Source organism: Centropristis striata, chromosome 20 (assembly GCF_030273125.1).
Source record: "Centropristis striata isolate RG_2023a ecotype Rhode Island chromosome 20, C.striata_1.0, whole genome shotgun sequence".
Taxonomy (NCBI): domain Eukaryota; kingdom Metazoa; phylum Chordata; class Actinopteri; order Perciformes; family Serranidae; genus Centropristis; species Centropristis striata.
Genome location: NC_081536.1, coordinates 21,205,974 through 21,218,979, shown reverse-complemented (window position 1 = coordinate 21,218,979; position 13,006 = coordinate 21,205,974). Strand labels below are relative to the sequence as shown.

Below are 13,006 nucleotides of genomic sequence, written 5' to 3'. Positions count from 1 at the left end.
AAAAAGGTTTTAGTCAAGTTTTAGTCGACGAAAAATCAAAAAGGTTTTAGTCTAGTTTTAGTCAAGAAAAGAAAGAAGTATAGTCTTTTAACAAATTAATTTAGGTCAATAAGTATTGTAGATTGCGGTTGGGCAGTGTCACACAAGTTGTGAAAATACTAGCAGATCTATAAGTTCAACACATTGTGATTTTGCAGATCAGCTATTTTCACCAATAATTACAATAATAAAGGAATGGTTTTAGACATATAAGGTTTCCACCCAACTGCAAATACTTTCTGATCTAAGGATTGTGCATTACACACAGAAAGTGGTAACCGTGGAATCAATGTTAATTACTCCAAAAAAGCCCAAAACAAAAACATTCTACTTCGGCAATTGTGGCTTTATTTCTCAGAATTTGCTAAAGTACAATGAACAAACACATGCCCAAAATATGAGTGATGGATGAAGAACACATATGCTCAACTTGGCCTTGTCTGCCAGTGCAATTAAGAAGAACATTATTTGTAAAAACAGACATCATATAACCCCACTCCATCTCTAACTTGTGCAAACAATGTAATAAAATAATTAAAGATTCCTGAGGTACAGTGAGGTAGGCTGTAAGTTATACAAGAGAGTTATACATACTTGGATGTATGAAACAAACATGTTCTTAAGTTTTTGGAACAAAATAAATAAGACCACCCTGTAAATAATGTAAACAATGTAGTAAATTCAATAAATAAAAACAACAGCAGTGTTTAATATAAATCAGAGGAGGGCCCGTCTCACAACAAGAACAAACAGAATATCACAATCACATATGTATCTGTACTAATAACAGTAACAGCTTGCCGTTAGCAAAATTAGCCTACTGACCTCGATTTAGTTTCAGAAAAGCGCTTCGCTCTAAAATGGCTCTTGCTCTGTTTCGACGGCCACGAGTGAGGTCACCTGTAATGCTAAACACTCTCTCAGCAAATGCTTGAGATGCTGGCATGGCCAGAAGATCTAAGGCGATAGGTTTTAGGCTTGGATAAACAGAATCTCCCTGTGCAGCCCAAAATTCAAGGGCAGTCTCTTCGTTTGTAGGCTGTGACAGCTGCTCCTTGAATTTCTTTATTTCCTCCTTGACACATGGCTTTGAGCAGCTAGACCTGGATGGCCGGCTTGCTTTTGACAAGAATTTGAATCTGGGCCGCTTTCTTTGTGGTCCCTCTTTTGATTCCTTTTCTTCCTCCTCTGGCTCCTCATCTTCAACCTCCTCTTCCCGTACAACTGGTGGCACCAACTGAGCAATGTACTCTTCTGCTTTTTCCAGAAGCGCTGTAATTTGCTCATCATCATTTTCAAGGAGTGCTTCAGGTGAAACTGTTGGGTCGAGAAAGCATGCAGCAGCAGTGAGGGGTGAAAACTTAGAGTCAGTGTGATCAAGAAAGCAGCTGAACCGCTTGTCCATGTTTGCCTTCATCTTCATTGCCAGGGAAGCTAGGTCCTTGAAGCTAGAACCCTGGGCATGGGGGAACTCAGACAGATGACCCTGCAGGTCCAGAAGGGCAGGCACAACAAGGGATAAAGACTGTGTGTCGCTCTGGAGCATCTGGGTATGCTCAGTGAAGGGGACGAGTAAATCTCTCAGAGCAGTCAGCCTCTGCCACTCACTTGGCAGTAGATAGTCCCAGCTCATCCCATCTGCAACTTGAACTACTGAGTCCTTGATTTGCAGAAGCCGTGATATCATCAGATATGTGCTGGACCATCTAGTAGGGCAGTCTTTGACCAGAGTTAGTTGACACAGCTGCAGCAGTCGCTCAGTTGCCACAGATGACTTGCGGAAGAGCTTGACAAGCGATCTAACTTTGCCCAACAGTCGGCTGACACTTGCATCTTTCTGGATCATGTTCACCACGAGTTGCAGTGTGTGTACAACACAGGGAGTCCTGTCTATGTGTCCAAACCTAGATAGATAAGACAAAAACAAAGAGAAAAAGACACTTTATTAATCTAATATAGGAAATTTAGTAAAATTGCCATGAACAACACCATGCAATACAATAAACAATAGCTATAAGTGACTATAACCTAGCGTAACTCAATGTGACTGACATTCTGAAATTGTTAATAAACAGCAAACTGAAATAATTTACCTTTGGTCTTCAACCACCTCAGAGTCTTCAGTGTCACTTGTCTCGGAGGATTCTTCCTCGGAGCTGGCTGATGCATCCGATTCATTAGGTTTGAACGCTGCAATCATGTTGCTTCCGTTATCTGTTATGACTGTCAGAATTTTGTGTTGTGGTATTCCCCAGTCCTCTGTGCATCGGTCAACACTGGTTTTTATACACTCTGCAGTGTGTGGGTGGGTGATCTGGTCAAGTCTCAACAATATGTGCTTTGCTTTGTTTTCCACAGTGCAAAAAAAGCATGCACTAATTCCCAGAAATGATGCTGTAAGTCCTTTTTTGGTCCATATGTCCAGCCCAATTGTTATTTTGCGTGCTGTGGCAAGCCTCTCTTTGTACTTTTGTTTTTCATCATCAAACATCTTGTCAACTAAGTTGTTTATTTTTGTTCTTTTGGGTATGGTCAGCCTCTTATCAAAGGTCTCCATCATGAGGATGAAATCTTCATCCTCAACTGTGCAAGCAGGTAGACCAGTACGTCCAATCCAAAGAGCGATCGCCTGTTCTTTGGCACGTTGTTCCAGGGAGTCTGACTTATATTTGGATGCTGCGGCGAAGGCTGCTGGGATAGATGACTGTGCCCTGTTGTTTTTTGGACCACCAGGTTTCTCTTTAGGAGTGCTGGTCTCTGGGATCTGGTTGAGGAAAAAACAAAGAAGGGATACAATTACTCTATCTCTGTATACAACGTACACCTCCTGTAAAGGTTTACAGTTGAATACAAAACAGTCAAATGTAGGTATATCATTAAAAATACTATGAAAAATAGTCAAAATACTACCATGTTAAGAAAATAGAATGGTCTTAACTATCAAACAAGCAAAACAAAAATACACAGCTTATTAACTGACCCTGTACTCAAGCTTTCTGATCTTTAATTCTGAGCAGCGGCCAAATTATAATGCATCTGTACTTTACTGTACTGCACAACAACTGCTTTTAGGGCTAAAGCTAGCAGACTCTATGTATAAAAGTAACTCGACCTGTTTAACATATCAAGTTACGTGCTGACAGAACATAAACACACAAAGAGATGACCACGCCGTCACTGACTGAATGTAAACATGGCTAAACATGCTGCTAAAGTAACACGAATTGACGTTAGCATAACAAAAGCTATTTTTAGCCTGAAGTTAGCAGCCCATTTGCGCCAGGAGTATGTGGAAAACTTACTAATTTATAAGCTTACTATGAAATTTATCATGAGCCGATTGTCGAGTAACATTGTAACGTTAAGTAGGCTATAAGATATGTTAACAACACTTGTAACTTACCTTTGAAAAAATATCCTTGTGACGAGCCTTCAGGTGCCGCTTAAGGTTGGTCGTATTTTTTCCGCCTACTTTGTGGCCACATTTGTCACCATCTTCCTTCACAATACACTCCGTTTTATTTTCTGCTGGGTTATATTTAAAATACACCCATATGTCGTCTCTACGTTTGCGGCCACCAAGCCCCTGTGTTGAAACTGCCGCCATCATGGTCCATTGTCTGTGATGAATGAAAACAGTGTGACGTGCTGAGCACGTTGTGCGCTGCATGCAGGTGGTGGGCGTGCCCAAACAAGGACAGAATGCAGCAGCAGATACTTTTGAGGTTTTAATTGACAGGCACAATAAGCAGAGATGTCATGCATTTTAAACGTCTGACAGACCACCCGCTAACATTTTCGTCCATTCTCGTCTCGTCAACGAAAACTCACACAAGTCTCGTCATGTTTTAGTCATCAAAGAGCCATGTTTATCTCGTCACCGTCTTGTTATCGTCATGAAAAAAAGTGGCGTCAACGAAATGATTTCGTCATCGTCATCGTTGACGAAAACAACACTGACACACACACACACACACACACACAAACAAACATCTGGCCGAACAGCTGCCTTTCAACAAGACAAGAGGGACATAAATACCAAAGAGACAGACAGAGGTTACAACTCTGACCCGGACTGTTATGAAATAATGTGAAATTATATTTTCTACAGTAAAAATCCTAATTACATCTCAATGGAGTTAGCTCACTGGCAACATTATGTGTCTGTATTGTCATGTACTGAGACACACTGGCACAGACTGACAACTGGCAATAGAGTACTATAAGCTGAATGCGCAAATGTCGCTACAGTGTGGAGTAAAAATAGATCATAATGCATACTAAAAATCATTGCAGAACAAAAGCATTTATTTTATTGTTGACAGCAATAATAACTAAATAGTAAAAAAAAAATATATATATATATATTATTTTCAAGAAAATAATTAACACAAAAATGAATGTCAATCTGCTTCTGCTTGAATCTAAAAATTTTTTTAAAAAATCTGAATGAAATATTTAAAGTCATAACAAAAGAGGCGACGTAATGGCGACAGCTCAAATAATTTATATGTTCCAGTGATTATCTGTACTGTTTGGCGTTCTTTAAATATGTCTGGATGACAAATCCAGCCACAAATTTGAAATACAGGACACACTTTTTTAATTCTAACACATTCATTTGTTTAAAAAAAGCATGCCCATTGGTTTTTTTTCTTGAGTTTGGGTTTTCTGTGGGTAGCATTTTTCCTGTTTATATTTGGCAAACATTTTTTCTGCAAACTACAATTATTCCAAACAAATAAGACGCAAAATATAAAATACGTCTTCATGCACAAAATGGGATTATGAGACAAAGTGCCACCAAACTGACTGCTCTGAGACACAAATAGACCTTTTTTCACAGCTGACATTTTTGAAATGTCACAGCAGGAATAGCACACGTGGAATTGATAACATTAACACTTTTGTTTTTGGGGGTTCTACAGTCCTTGCATCGTGCATGCTGACTCAGTGTCATGGCTTAATGAAACCTTTAAATGGAACAGAGCGATCTTTATTGCAATTTGTTACACCTGCTGCTGTGACAAGTCAAAATCTCTGATGTGCAAAAGGTCTATAGGGAAACTTTTGTGAACAGAGGCATGAATCACTGTTACATGATGGAGAAAAATGTAAGGGTTGGCCTGTTACATTAACTGCACCCCTTCTCAGCATGTGCGTACAGTATGGATGTGATTCAGCAGAGAGTGGGAACAGAACCAGACAGAGGGTCTTTTTTAGGGCACAGGGCTGTGACAAGCAGCAGTCACAGGAGAGGAAAGTCAGACAAATTAATGGTGAGGGCAGCTAAAGCACAGCTGGAGCAGAGCTACAGGCTCTGTATGTATGTGTGTGTGGTGTGTATGTGTCTAACAAGTGTGACAGGCCAGCCCCTTCTCAAAGCACGAGGTTTCAAAGAGCAGAGACACACACACTCAAACATAACTGCATGCTTAGAAACACACACAGACTCTGATTGTAACTGCATAGAAGATAGATTTCCAAGCTTCTTACATATTGTAAATAAAATCACTGTAACCTTAAAGAGGGTATAATCAATATTTACATAACAAAATACAATGTGAAAGGGGTTGCTCATAATGATGAATATGCTGAGAATCACCACCTGAATCTGCAGCTTCCCTCTGCTTCATGCAGCTTTATAGCTCGTTGTTTAGCTGTCCAGCCAAAACTTTTACTGTTTTGGTTCACTCTTGCTGTTTTCAGCCATAACAGGCAGCTGTTTGCAATGAAAGACCTCTAAAATCAACGGTACACTATCTGCTCAGAGGCAAAGGGCAGACAGACACTGTTAGACTACCTGGGGAACACAGAGGAGCGTTTAGCACAGGGAATGTAGTCCAGATATTTCCCTCAGGAGTAGGTAGAGACCAAAAACAGAGCTAAAAGGGTCAATAATTTGGACTTACATTCATCAGTTGACCAAAAACAACAATAAATGAATGATAATGTTGCTCCGTAACTACTGAACATGTTAATAGGCAAACAAGTTTCCCATTTTAACTTTAAAGGGTGTGAATACTGTATATTAATGTATGATTCTGTTTTGTTGAGGATAAAAATGGTAGCCAGAATAATAAAGAACAAGACTCAAGTGCTATGAAATTAATTTACTTTTCAGAAATCTGTTGTCCTTGAGGAAACGTAATCATGGAAGGAAAGAAAAAAGTGAGTGAATGTATATTTCTGTGGTCTATAGGAGTTAAAGAGTGTGTGAGGGGCCACAAATTTCACTGAATGGAAACTGCAGGCCCCTTATGTCACTGTATGTGTATGTTTAGTTTGCACTGCAGTCCACACACACACACAGACACACACACAGACACACAGACACAGACACACACACAGACACACACACAGACACACACACAGACACACACACACACACACACACACACACACACACACAATTTTCTAGTCCAGACTAGGTTATTTATGTCAAACACACACACACATACACACACATATATACTCAGGATCTGTAGTCTTTCAAGCTATTCAATTACACAAATTGCTTTGCTTCAGCTACGGTCCGTTAACTTTTCCAACAGGGAAATGACATATGTTTGCAAACATGCCAAGCACTGTACACACGCACACACACACAAGTATGCACACACGCACACAACGGCACTAAAGACAGCTGGTCCAAGGACCTGTGTTTAGTCATGACCTCACATAACAGACACTCATACACACTTGCATACACAAACACTTCCTCTTGGTTACATGTCAATATGCATAAAGACAAATTGAGCGGTGCGCATTATATTTGTATGTGGTTTGCTTGCATAGCTGTGGTGATATCACTCCTCACTACAGGGGCTTTAGTTTAGCCAGGCTCTAAACAAATCCAAACAATGCTTACTCATCAGCCTGATTGTCAATATCAGACCTTAGCAGAAGGGATCTGAGCCTTGTTTCCGCAACAGGACCACAGAGAGCTAATCACACTTTATTTCGGTGTTCCTTAACAGAGCCAAAAGGGGGTTTTCAGTACTTACTCTCGCTTTAACTCAGATTCCACTATACAGCTAAACAGTCCTCATTAAGCCTCGTTAAGACATGGTTCTCTGCGGGAACAAGAGGACCAGCCAGAGAGGGCGAATGCTTATTTATTGGCCTGGATTTCACTGTAACATCAGACAACAAAGCTCATTGCTTACTGTTGCTAGCTTTCCCAGAGCAACTAGCCAATGCTAACTTATTGTCATTTAATCTCCTGCTTTTGTGTCTTTCATTTTCCTTCCTTGTCACCATATGGGCAAATAACAACTATTTTTGCCTTTGTCAGCACTAGCACACAAACACATACACAAAGTTGTTGCATCCCCTGACAGTCTGATGAGAACATCTTATGATATGTGGGTAGAGAGAAACAGAGGGGAGAGAGGAGAGGAAAAACAGCACACTAATCACTCTATCACTGTGGGGATTAACAGTGGGTAAAACACACACATACACACACATAGCCCCCTGCTCTCCTCCACCTGCCAGTATTCAAGGGTGAGCTGATATCTTGCAGAGATGAAAATGTGTGCATCAATGATTATATATAGTTTTTGTGTGATTTTTGAACGTGAGAAAACAGTATATCAGTATATATATATATATATATATGAGCCCTGCTTTGTCTCTGTGGTAATGTTGCTTTGAAAGAGATAAAAAGCCTTACAGAAAGCGTGATAAAGGGTGAGGTAGAGACTTGCAGAAATGTCAGAGAGATTAGTAGAAGCTTGTAGAGAGGTCTGTTAGTGCTGATTCAACAAAGAGCTATAAAGTCAGAGTTTTAAAAGGGGCAAAAGGCTGCAGAGACTGAGGGTAGTAGAGGAGAGGTAGAAAGTAGAGCTGAAGTAAAGAGTACCGGAGAGAGTTGAAGAAAAGGTAAAGAAAGCAAAGGAAACTTTTTTATTTGCCTTCACTTGAAAATACAAAATTGGCATACAAAATTGAACTTCAGCCTTTTTCCATTGCTGCCATGATTATGGCTTCTTCTAAAAGGTAATTATTAAAGGTTATAATATGAAAAAGGGTTTTCTCAAATTTACATTATGTTACTCGTTTTTTGGTAGCATGATTAGAGAAAAAGGTTAGAAAAAAAGAAGAAGAAGCCAGAAGCAATTCGAAATGGCCACTAAAACTATGAGCATAAGGGCTATAAAAAAAATAAAAAGCCAGATTTTAAAAAAACTATTTAAATTTGTCTGCAGCTGCATAATTTTGGCAAAATATAATCCCATCAGCATGTTGAGAGCTCTGGAAACAAGTAAAAGGATGAGATTATTCAGGGACATCTTTTTCATGGGAAGCATTTTCACCACAATGCTGGTTGGATACTATTTTCGTGACTATCACAGATGCTCTGAGCTAAAAATCATAGAGAAAATGTACCAGACTTTGGTACATTTTGCAGACTGATTAAGTCAGTATTCAGCAGCTTGTTTGCTGTCCTCCTGGAGTGCTCTTCCTTCTTCTTATCCAGCTTCTACCTAAAAAAAGGTCCCCATCTGCAGCAGGTAGTGTATTATATAAGCCGGTGGTGGGGGATGATTAGCAATGATAATGTTAAGCTGGCACAGAGAGAGAAAGCAATGGCCAGAGGAGACGAAAACAAATAATAGAAAGCTATGTGAGAGGAAATAAGGTTTGGATCTTGCACCACTGAGGCCAAAACAATGATGGAAGCATCCAGACAGTAACGAAAAACTCAATTTGCTGCAGTGGACCTCAATAAACAGGACAGAATCCAGTCAGATCAGTTTGACAGCATCCTGATCTGGGCCGTAAAAAGCAGAGACAGCCTAACCGGGAGCTAGCTCTGCAAAATCTCGGACTGGTAACCACAAAAAACAGCACATTACAGTTTATTTTTATAATTTACTTTTCATATGACTCCATTTATGGATTCACAAGAATTTAGCCCCAGGATCACTATGCATGGTTTGGTCTGTAACTTGGAGGATCTCTGTGGTTTCAGTGCGCTAATTACATTTAATTAGGCACATAAAAATGTAGAAAAGCAGACTGAAAATCTGATACACACATATAAAGCAATTCCGAAGACAAATATTAAGTATTCTGCATGGCCAACAATTTCTATTAGAGCAATCATACATATATTAAAGTTAATATGTTTATGTGTGTGGTTGTGTGTGTACACTGGGACATGTTAAGTAGGTCAGACATTGCTGTTTGATAAACATCCGTTATATATCCACATTTTTTTCTCGTCCCCACATCTTCTGTCTTTTCGTGGGATGGAATGAAAAGACACACACACAGATTGAACAGCAGCTTTGTGCTGAGCATTGTTACTTTTCCTCATTAGGACCCACCATAACGAGCTTTGTAGTTGTGTGTTTCTGCATGAATCTGCAGTTGTGCACATGAAAGTGTGTGTGTCTGTGTGTGTATTTGAGTGTCTGTGTGTGTGTTTGTGCATCTAGTAAACACCCACTGCGCCCTGAGAATTAGCATATTAGAGGTCAAATCCATAATGCACTAAGGAGGCTGGAGGGTGTGTGTGTGTGTGTGTGTGTGTTTGTGTGTATATGTGTGTTCCAATCCACCCTGTGATACTGACTGTGATTCAAGCCTGCAGAAAACTGAGTGTCTGTGTGTGTGTGTGTGTGTGTGTGTGTGTGTATGTGTGTGTGTGAGTGTGTGTGAACATGATGCTTGCTTCCTTGTTAATGATATGCCTATTGCATCAGACATGCACACATACCACACACAAATAGAAAGTGAGCCATGCTTCTACACATGCACACACATGTGCACAGTGTGTAAAGACTTTCCCAGAGGAATTCCTGCCAGCTGTTGTGGAAAACAATGTTGTTTTAGAGTGACGACATGGTGCCCCAGTCTGTTATTAGGTGGTTAGCTTGTGGCTAACATTGAGCATCTGTGTCTCTGAGGAATGCTAGCACTGCTACTAAGCTGGTTTTTACAGTCATCAAACTGTCTTAGCATTAAAGCAAGCGTAACCAAAAGGATTAAAACTACATTTTAAAGATAACAAACAACATTCTAGAGACAGTACATGTTGAACAAACAGGAATTATGATGTCCGTTTCCTGTCTCCAACTCCACCTTTATCCAAAATGCACTCACACAACCAGACACACTCCCACACTCACGTACACACACACTCAGACATCGCCGTAGGTAGATGCTATTAATACGTGGCTGAACCAGGACAGTGGAAGTGGGGAACGGAAGCAGGCCGGTATCCGCTGGGAAACAGATCGCTGCCCCCGTTTTAACCAGAATACTGCTGGGAGAAGCAGCAGGAATGACCAGCGGGAATAACGAACGGGAAGACCGCTTGCTCTCTGAGAAAGACTGTGACCTAGACAAGGCACATTTGCACTCTTGCCACTGATCTGACACTTAGAGCTTCATTGTCTTACACAGGGAAACAACTTCAGCTGTAATCAAAAAGAACAACCCATAATTTATTTGTTAAAGATTCTGCATCACAGACAAGATGTAAACATTTTCAGGTGAGGCATTGATTGGCAAACATTGATTGAGGTTGAGGAGAATAAAGATGGAATACATTTAACCTAATATGACAAATGGATTCATGTCAGAATAAGGAAAACACAAGTTTAGAAGAAAATACATTGGATTAAAGAGGGGAAAAAAGAGTGTTTTTTGCGAGTGAGGAATATAGTCAGGGAAGGATGGACTTCAGTAATTGCAATAGAAAACACACCTGTTGCCCTGCTTTTTCTGTCTCCCTGTGTGCATTTGAATGTGTGTGTGACTGTGTGTGTTATGACAGATGTCGTACCACGCTGCTTCCCAGCAGAGGGCTGGCTTAAAGTTCATTAGGAAGGCCTCTTGACATTCAGCCTCTGATACAAGACACTTTTAAAACACTGAAGACTGCTGGTAAAATAATAAATACAAACCAGATAACTGTGTCCATGACCTCGGATTGGCTGAGGCATGTTAGGAGTTACCTTAAAAGACCCAATATGTAAACAATATGTACTCATTTCATGTTTAAATGTCACGTGAAGCTTGGAAGTGGTCAAATACTGAGTTTCATTCGAGGCACTTGGATGTTCAGTAGAATACATTACCCACATTAATATTACCCAAAGCAAAAAAGTTAAAAGCCGAAGACTGATGAACTCTTTGTTCACACTTTATGAACAAATCTAACTTAAGTGATACAATTTAAAATGACCCAAGGGACACGCAGAGAGAGGTAAAGTCAGAGTCAGAGACACAGAGCTGAGTATATTTAATGTTACCCTATGAACTCCATTGTACTTAATAGGAGCCAGAGCGTAATTCATTCTGTAACCACCTGAGAGACCAGGCAGGACCTTGTGACTCTGCATTATAATGAAGTGAAACTCATAGTCCATTCACTCTTAAGTCAGTGCAGACATGAGTGATGTGGCCTGGTGTCCCAGGACCTGAACTCATTAAAAAGTCACAGAGTGGTATGAACAGTAGAACCCTAATGAGTTGAAATAAATGGAGTCCAACTTCAAAACTAAACTGAAAACATCCATCTCAAACTCTCACAATAACACAAGCAGTATAATCCAAGTCTTGTTTAGTCAGTTGGATGCTGAGAACTTACAAACACATTTATTTTTGCTAAAATCATTCTATTTACAATGGCTGGACCAGGTCTTGGGCTTGAATTGGACTCTATTATGTTGGTCTTGACTACACAGAAAAAAGTGTTTTTCCAGTTCTAATCTAGTGATACGGATAGACAAAAAATAATGTATTGATAAACAAAATGCAACTATTGTATATTCTGCCAATGTTCTGTGCAATTGATCCCAAATCAGCTGCCAGGAACAACCTGACTGATAGCTGAGCCCAAGGCCAAGAAAATTTCAAGTGCACCAATGCCTGAGACCAAGAGAAGTGCAAGCCTGCAAAAAAGTGGTCTCAAGACTAAAGATTCGACTCTAGTACTGCAGCCCTGCCATTGACTCTAGTGGGCAGTAGAAACCCCTGCTGTTGTCTTCTGAAACATTAGAACATACTACTTTTAAATAGTATGATTTTAGCAGAGTAAAAGTCCCTGTTCTTTCTGAGAATGAGTCTTCTACACATTCGCACTTCCTGCTGCCTTTGTTGAGTCGACTATAAACTGGAACCTCTTGAGTACAGTACTTGAGTAAATGTACTTAGTTACATTCCACCACTGGTATTATTTTCTGCTGTATCTTGGACAAGTCACCACCATTCAGTTTATTGTCCACTGTGCTGGGTTGCGTGTAGTTCCCCACTGAATGAACAGCAGCACACTGTACGTGTTGCTGCTCTCCACCTGACAGTCAGTGGTGGTGAGTGTAGAAGAGAGCTGCAGTCCAGCATTGATTTCCACTTTAGATCCACTTCACACATCCAGGAGAGTTGAAGAGGAGAATGAGGGGTCTGACTGACACCAGGGACGAGCAGGAAGATTCTACCAGGATAGATTTGACAGACTCCTGTAACTACAGATAGCTGAAATTGCCTCTTGTCACGTAGTAGTGAAGGGTTTAGGACCTGAACAATGTCCGGTCCTTCAGAGTGATGACATGGGAAACATGCACATTCTTTCATAGATATGATGAGTTACAGATGGCACTGTGTAGGGCAGATTGGACATGATTATGTTTTGGTATAATGTCAGAATTTAATATGATTAGAGATTAGCATCGAGGATGAGACTTCAGCTACATTGGTCAGCCCTGTGACTTTCATCCTATTTGACGTCCCTCCCTGAGAGCAAGAAAGGATCAGGATGGAGATGAGGAAGGTATTTTGTAGACCATGAGGATGATGGATGAGGATGGGATTGTGTAAAACAACCTGTATGGCTCAATATTCCATCTGAATACTTGTAATCATGTGGAATCACAAAACCCACTTTCATTTGAATACATTATCTGCTATTAGAGGAGCGGGCAGGGGGAAAAAAGAGGACAGAAGGAGAGCT

The 13,006-nt window shown here is 40.3% G+C and overlaps 2 protein-coding genes across 3 annotated transcripts in view; both read right to left on the bottom strand.

Annotated features, from left to right (window-relative positions):
- slc8a1b (solute carrier family 8 member 1b) overlaps positions 1–13,006 on the bottom strand; it is a 150,234-nt gene that overhangs the window by 92,548 nt on the left and 44,680 nt on the right. The gene's annotated exons all lie outside the window — the stretch shown is intronic.
- Positions 215–3,984, bottom strand: LOC131993102 (zinc finger BED domain-containing protein 4-like). Its single transcript, XM_059358836.1, has 3 exons — positions 3,443–3,984; positions 2,133–2,803; positions 215–1,943 (listed from the first exon to the last, which is right to left on the bottom strand). Exons 1-3 carry the CDS (start codon positions 3,707–3,709, stop codon positions 857–859), a joined length of 2,025 nt encoding a protein of 674 aa, XP_059214819.1. The 5' UTR covers positions 3,710–3,984; the 3' UTR covers positions 215–856.

Coding starts and splice junctions, on each gene's coding strand:
- LOC131993102 (XM_059358836.1), bottom strand. CDS start 3,709: ATGCAGCGCACAACGTGCTCAGCACGTCACACTGTTTTCATTCATCAC. Junction 2,804..3,442: donor ACAAGGATATTTTTTCAAAG/GTAAGTTACAAG, acceptor TTCCTCAACCAG/ATCCCAGAGACCAGCACTCC. Junction 1,944..2,132: donor GAGGTGGTTGAAGACCAAAG/GTAAATTATTTC, acceptor TTATCTATCTAG/GTTTGGACACATAGACAGGA.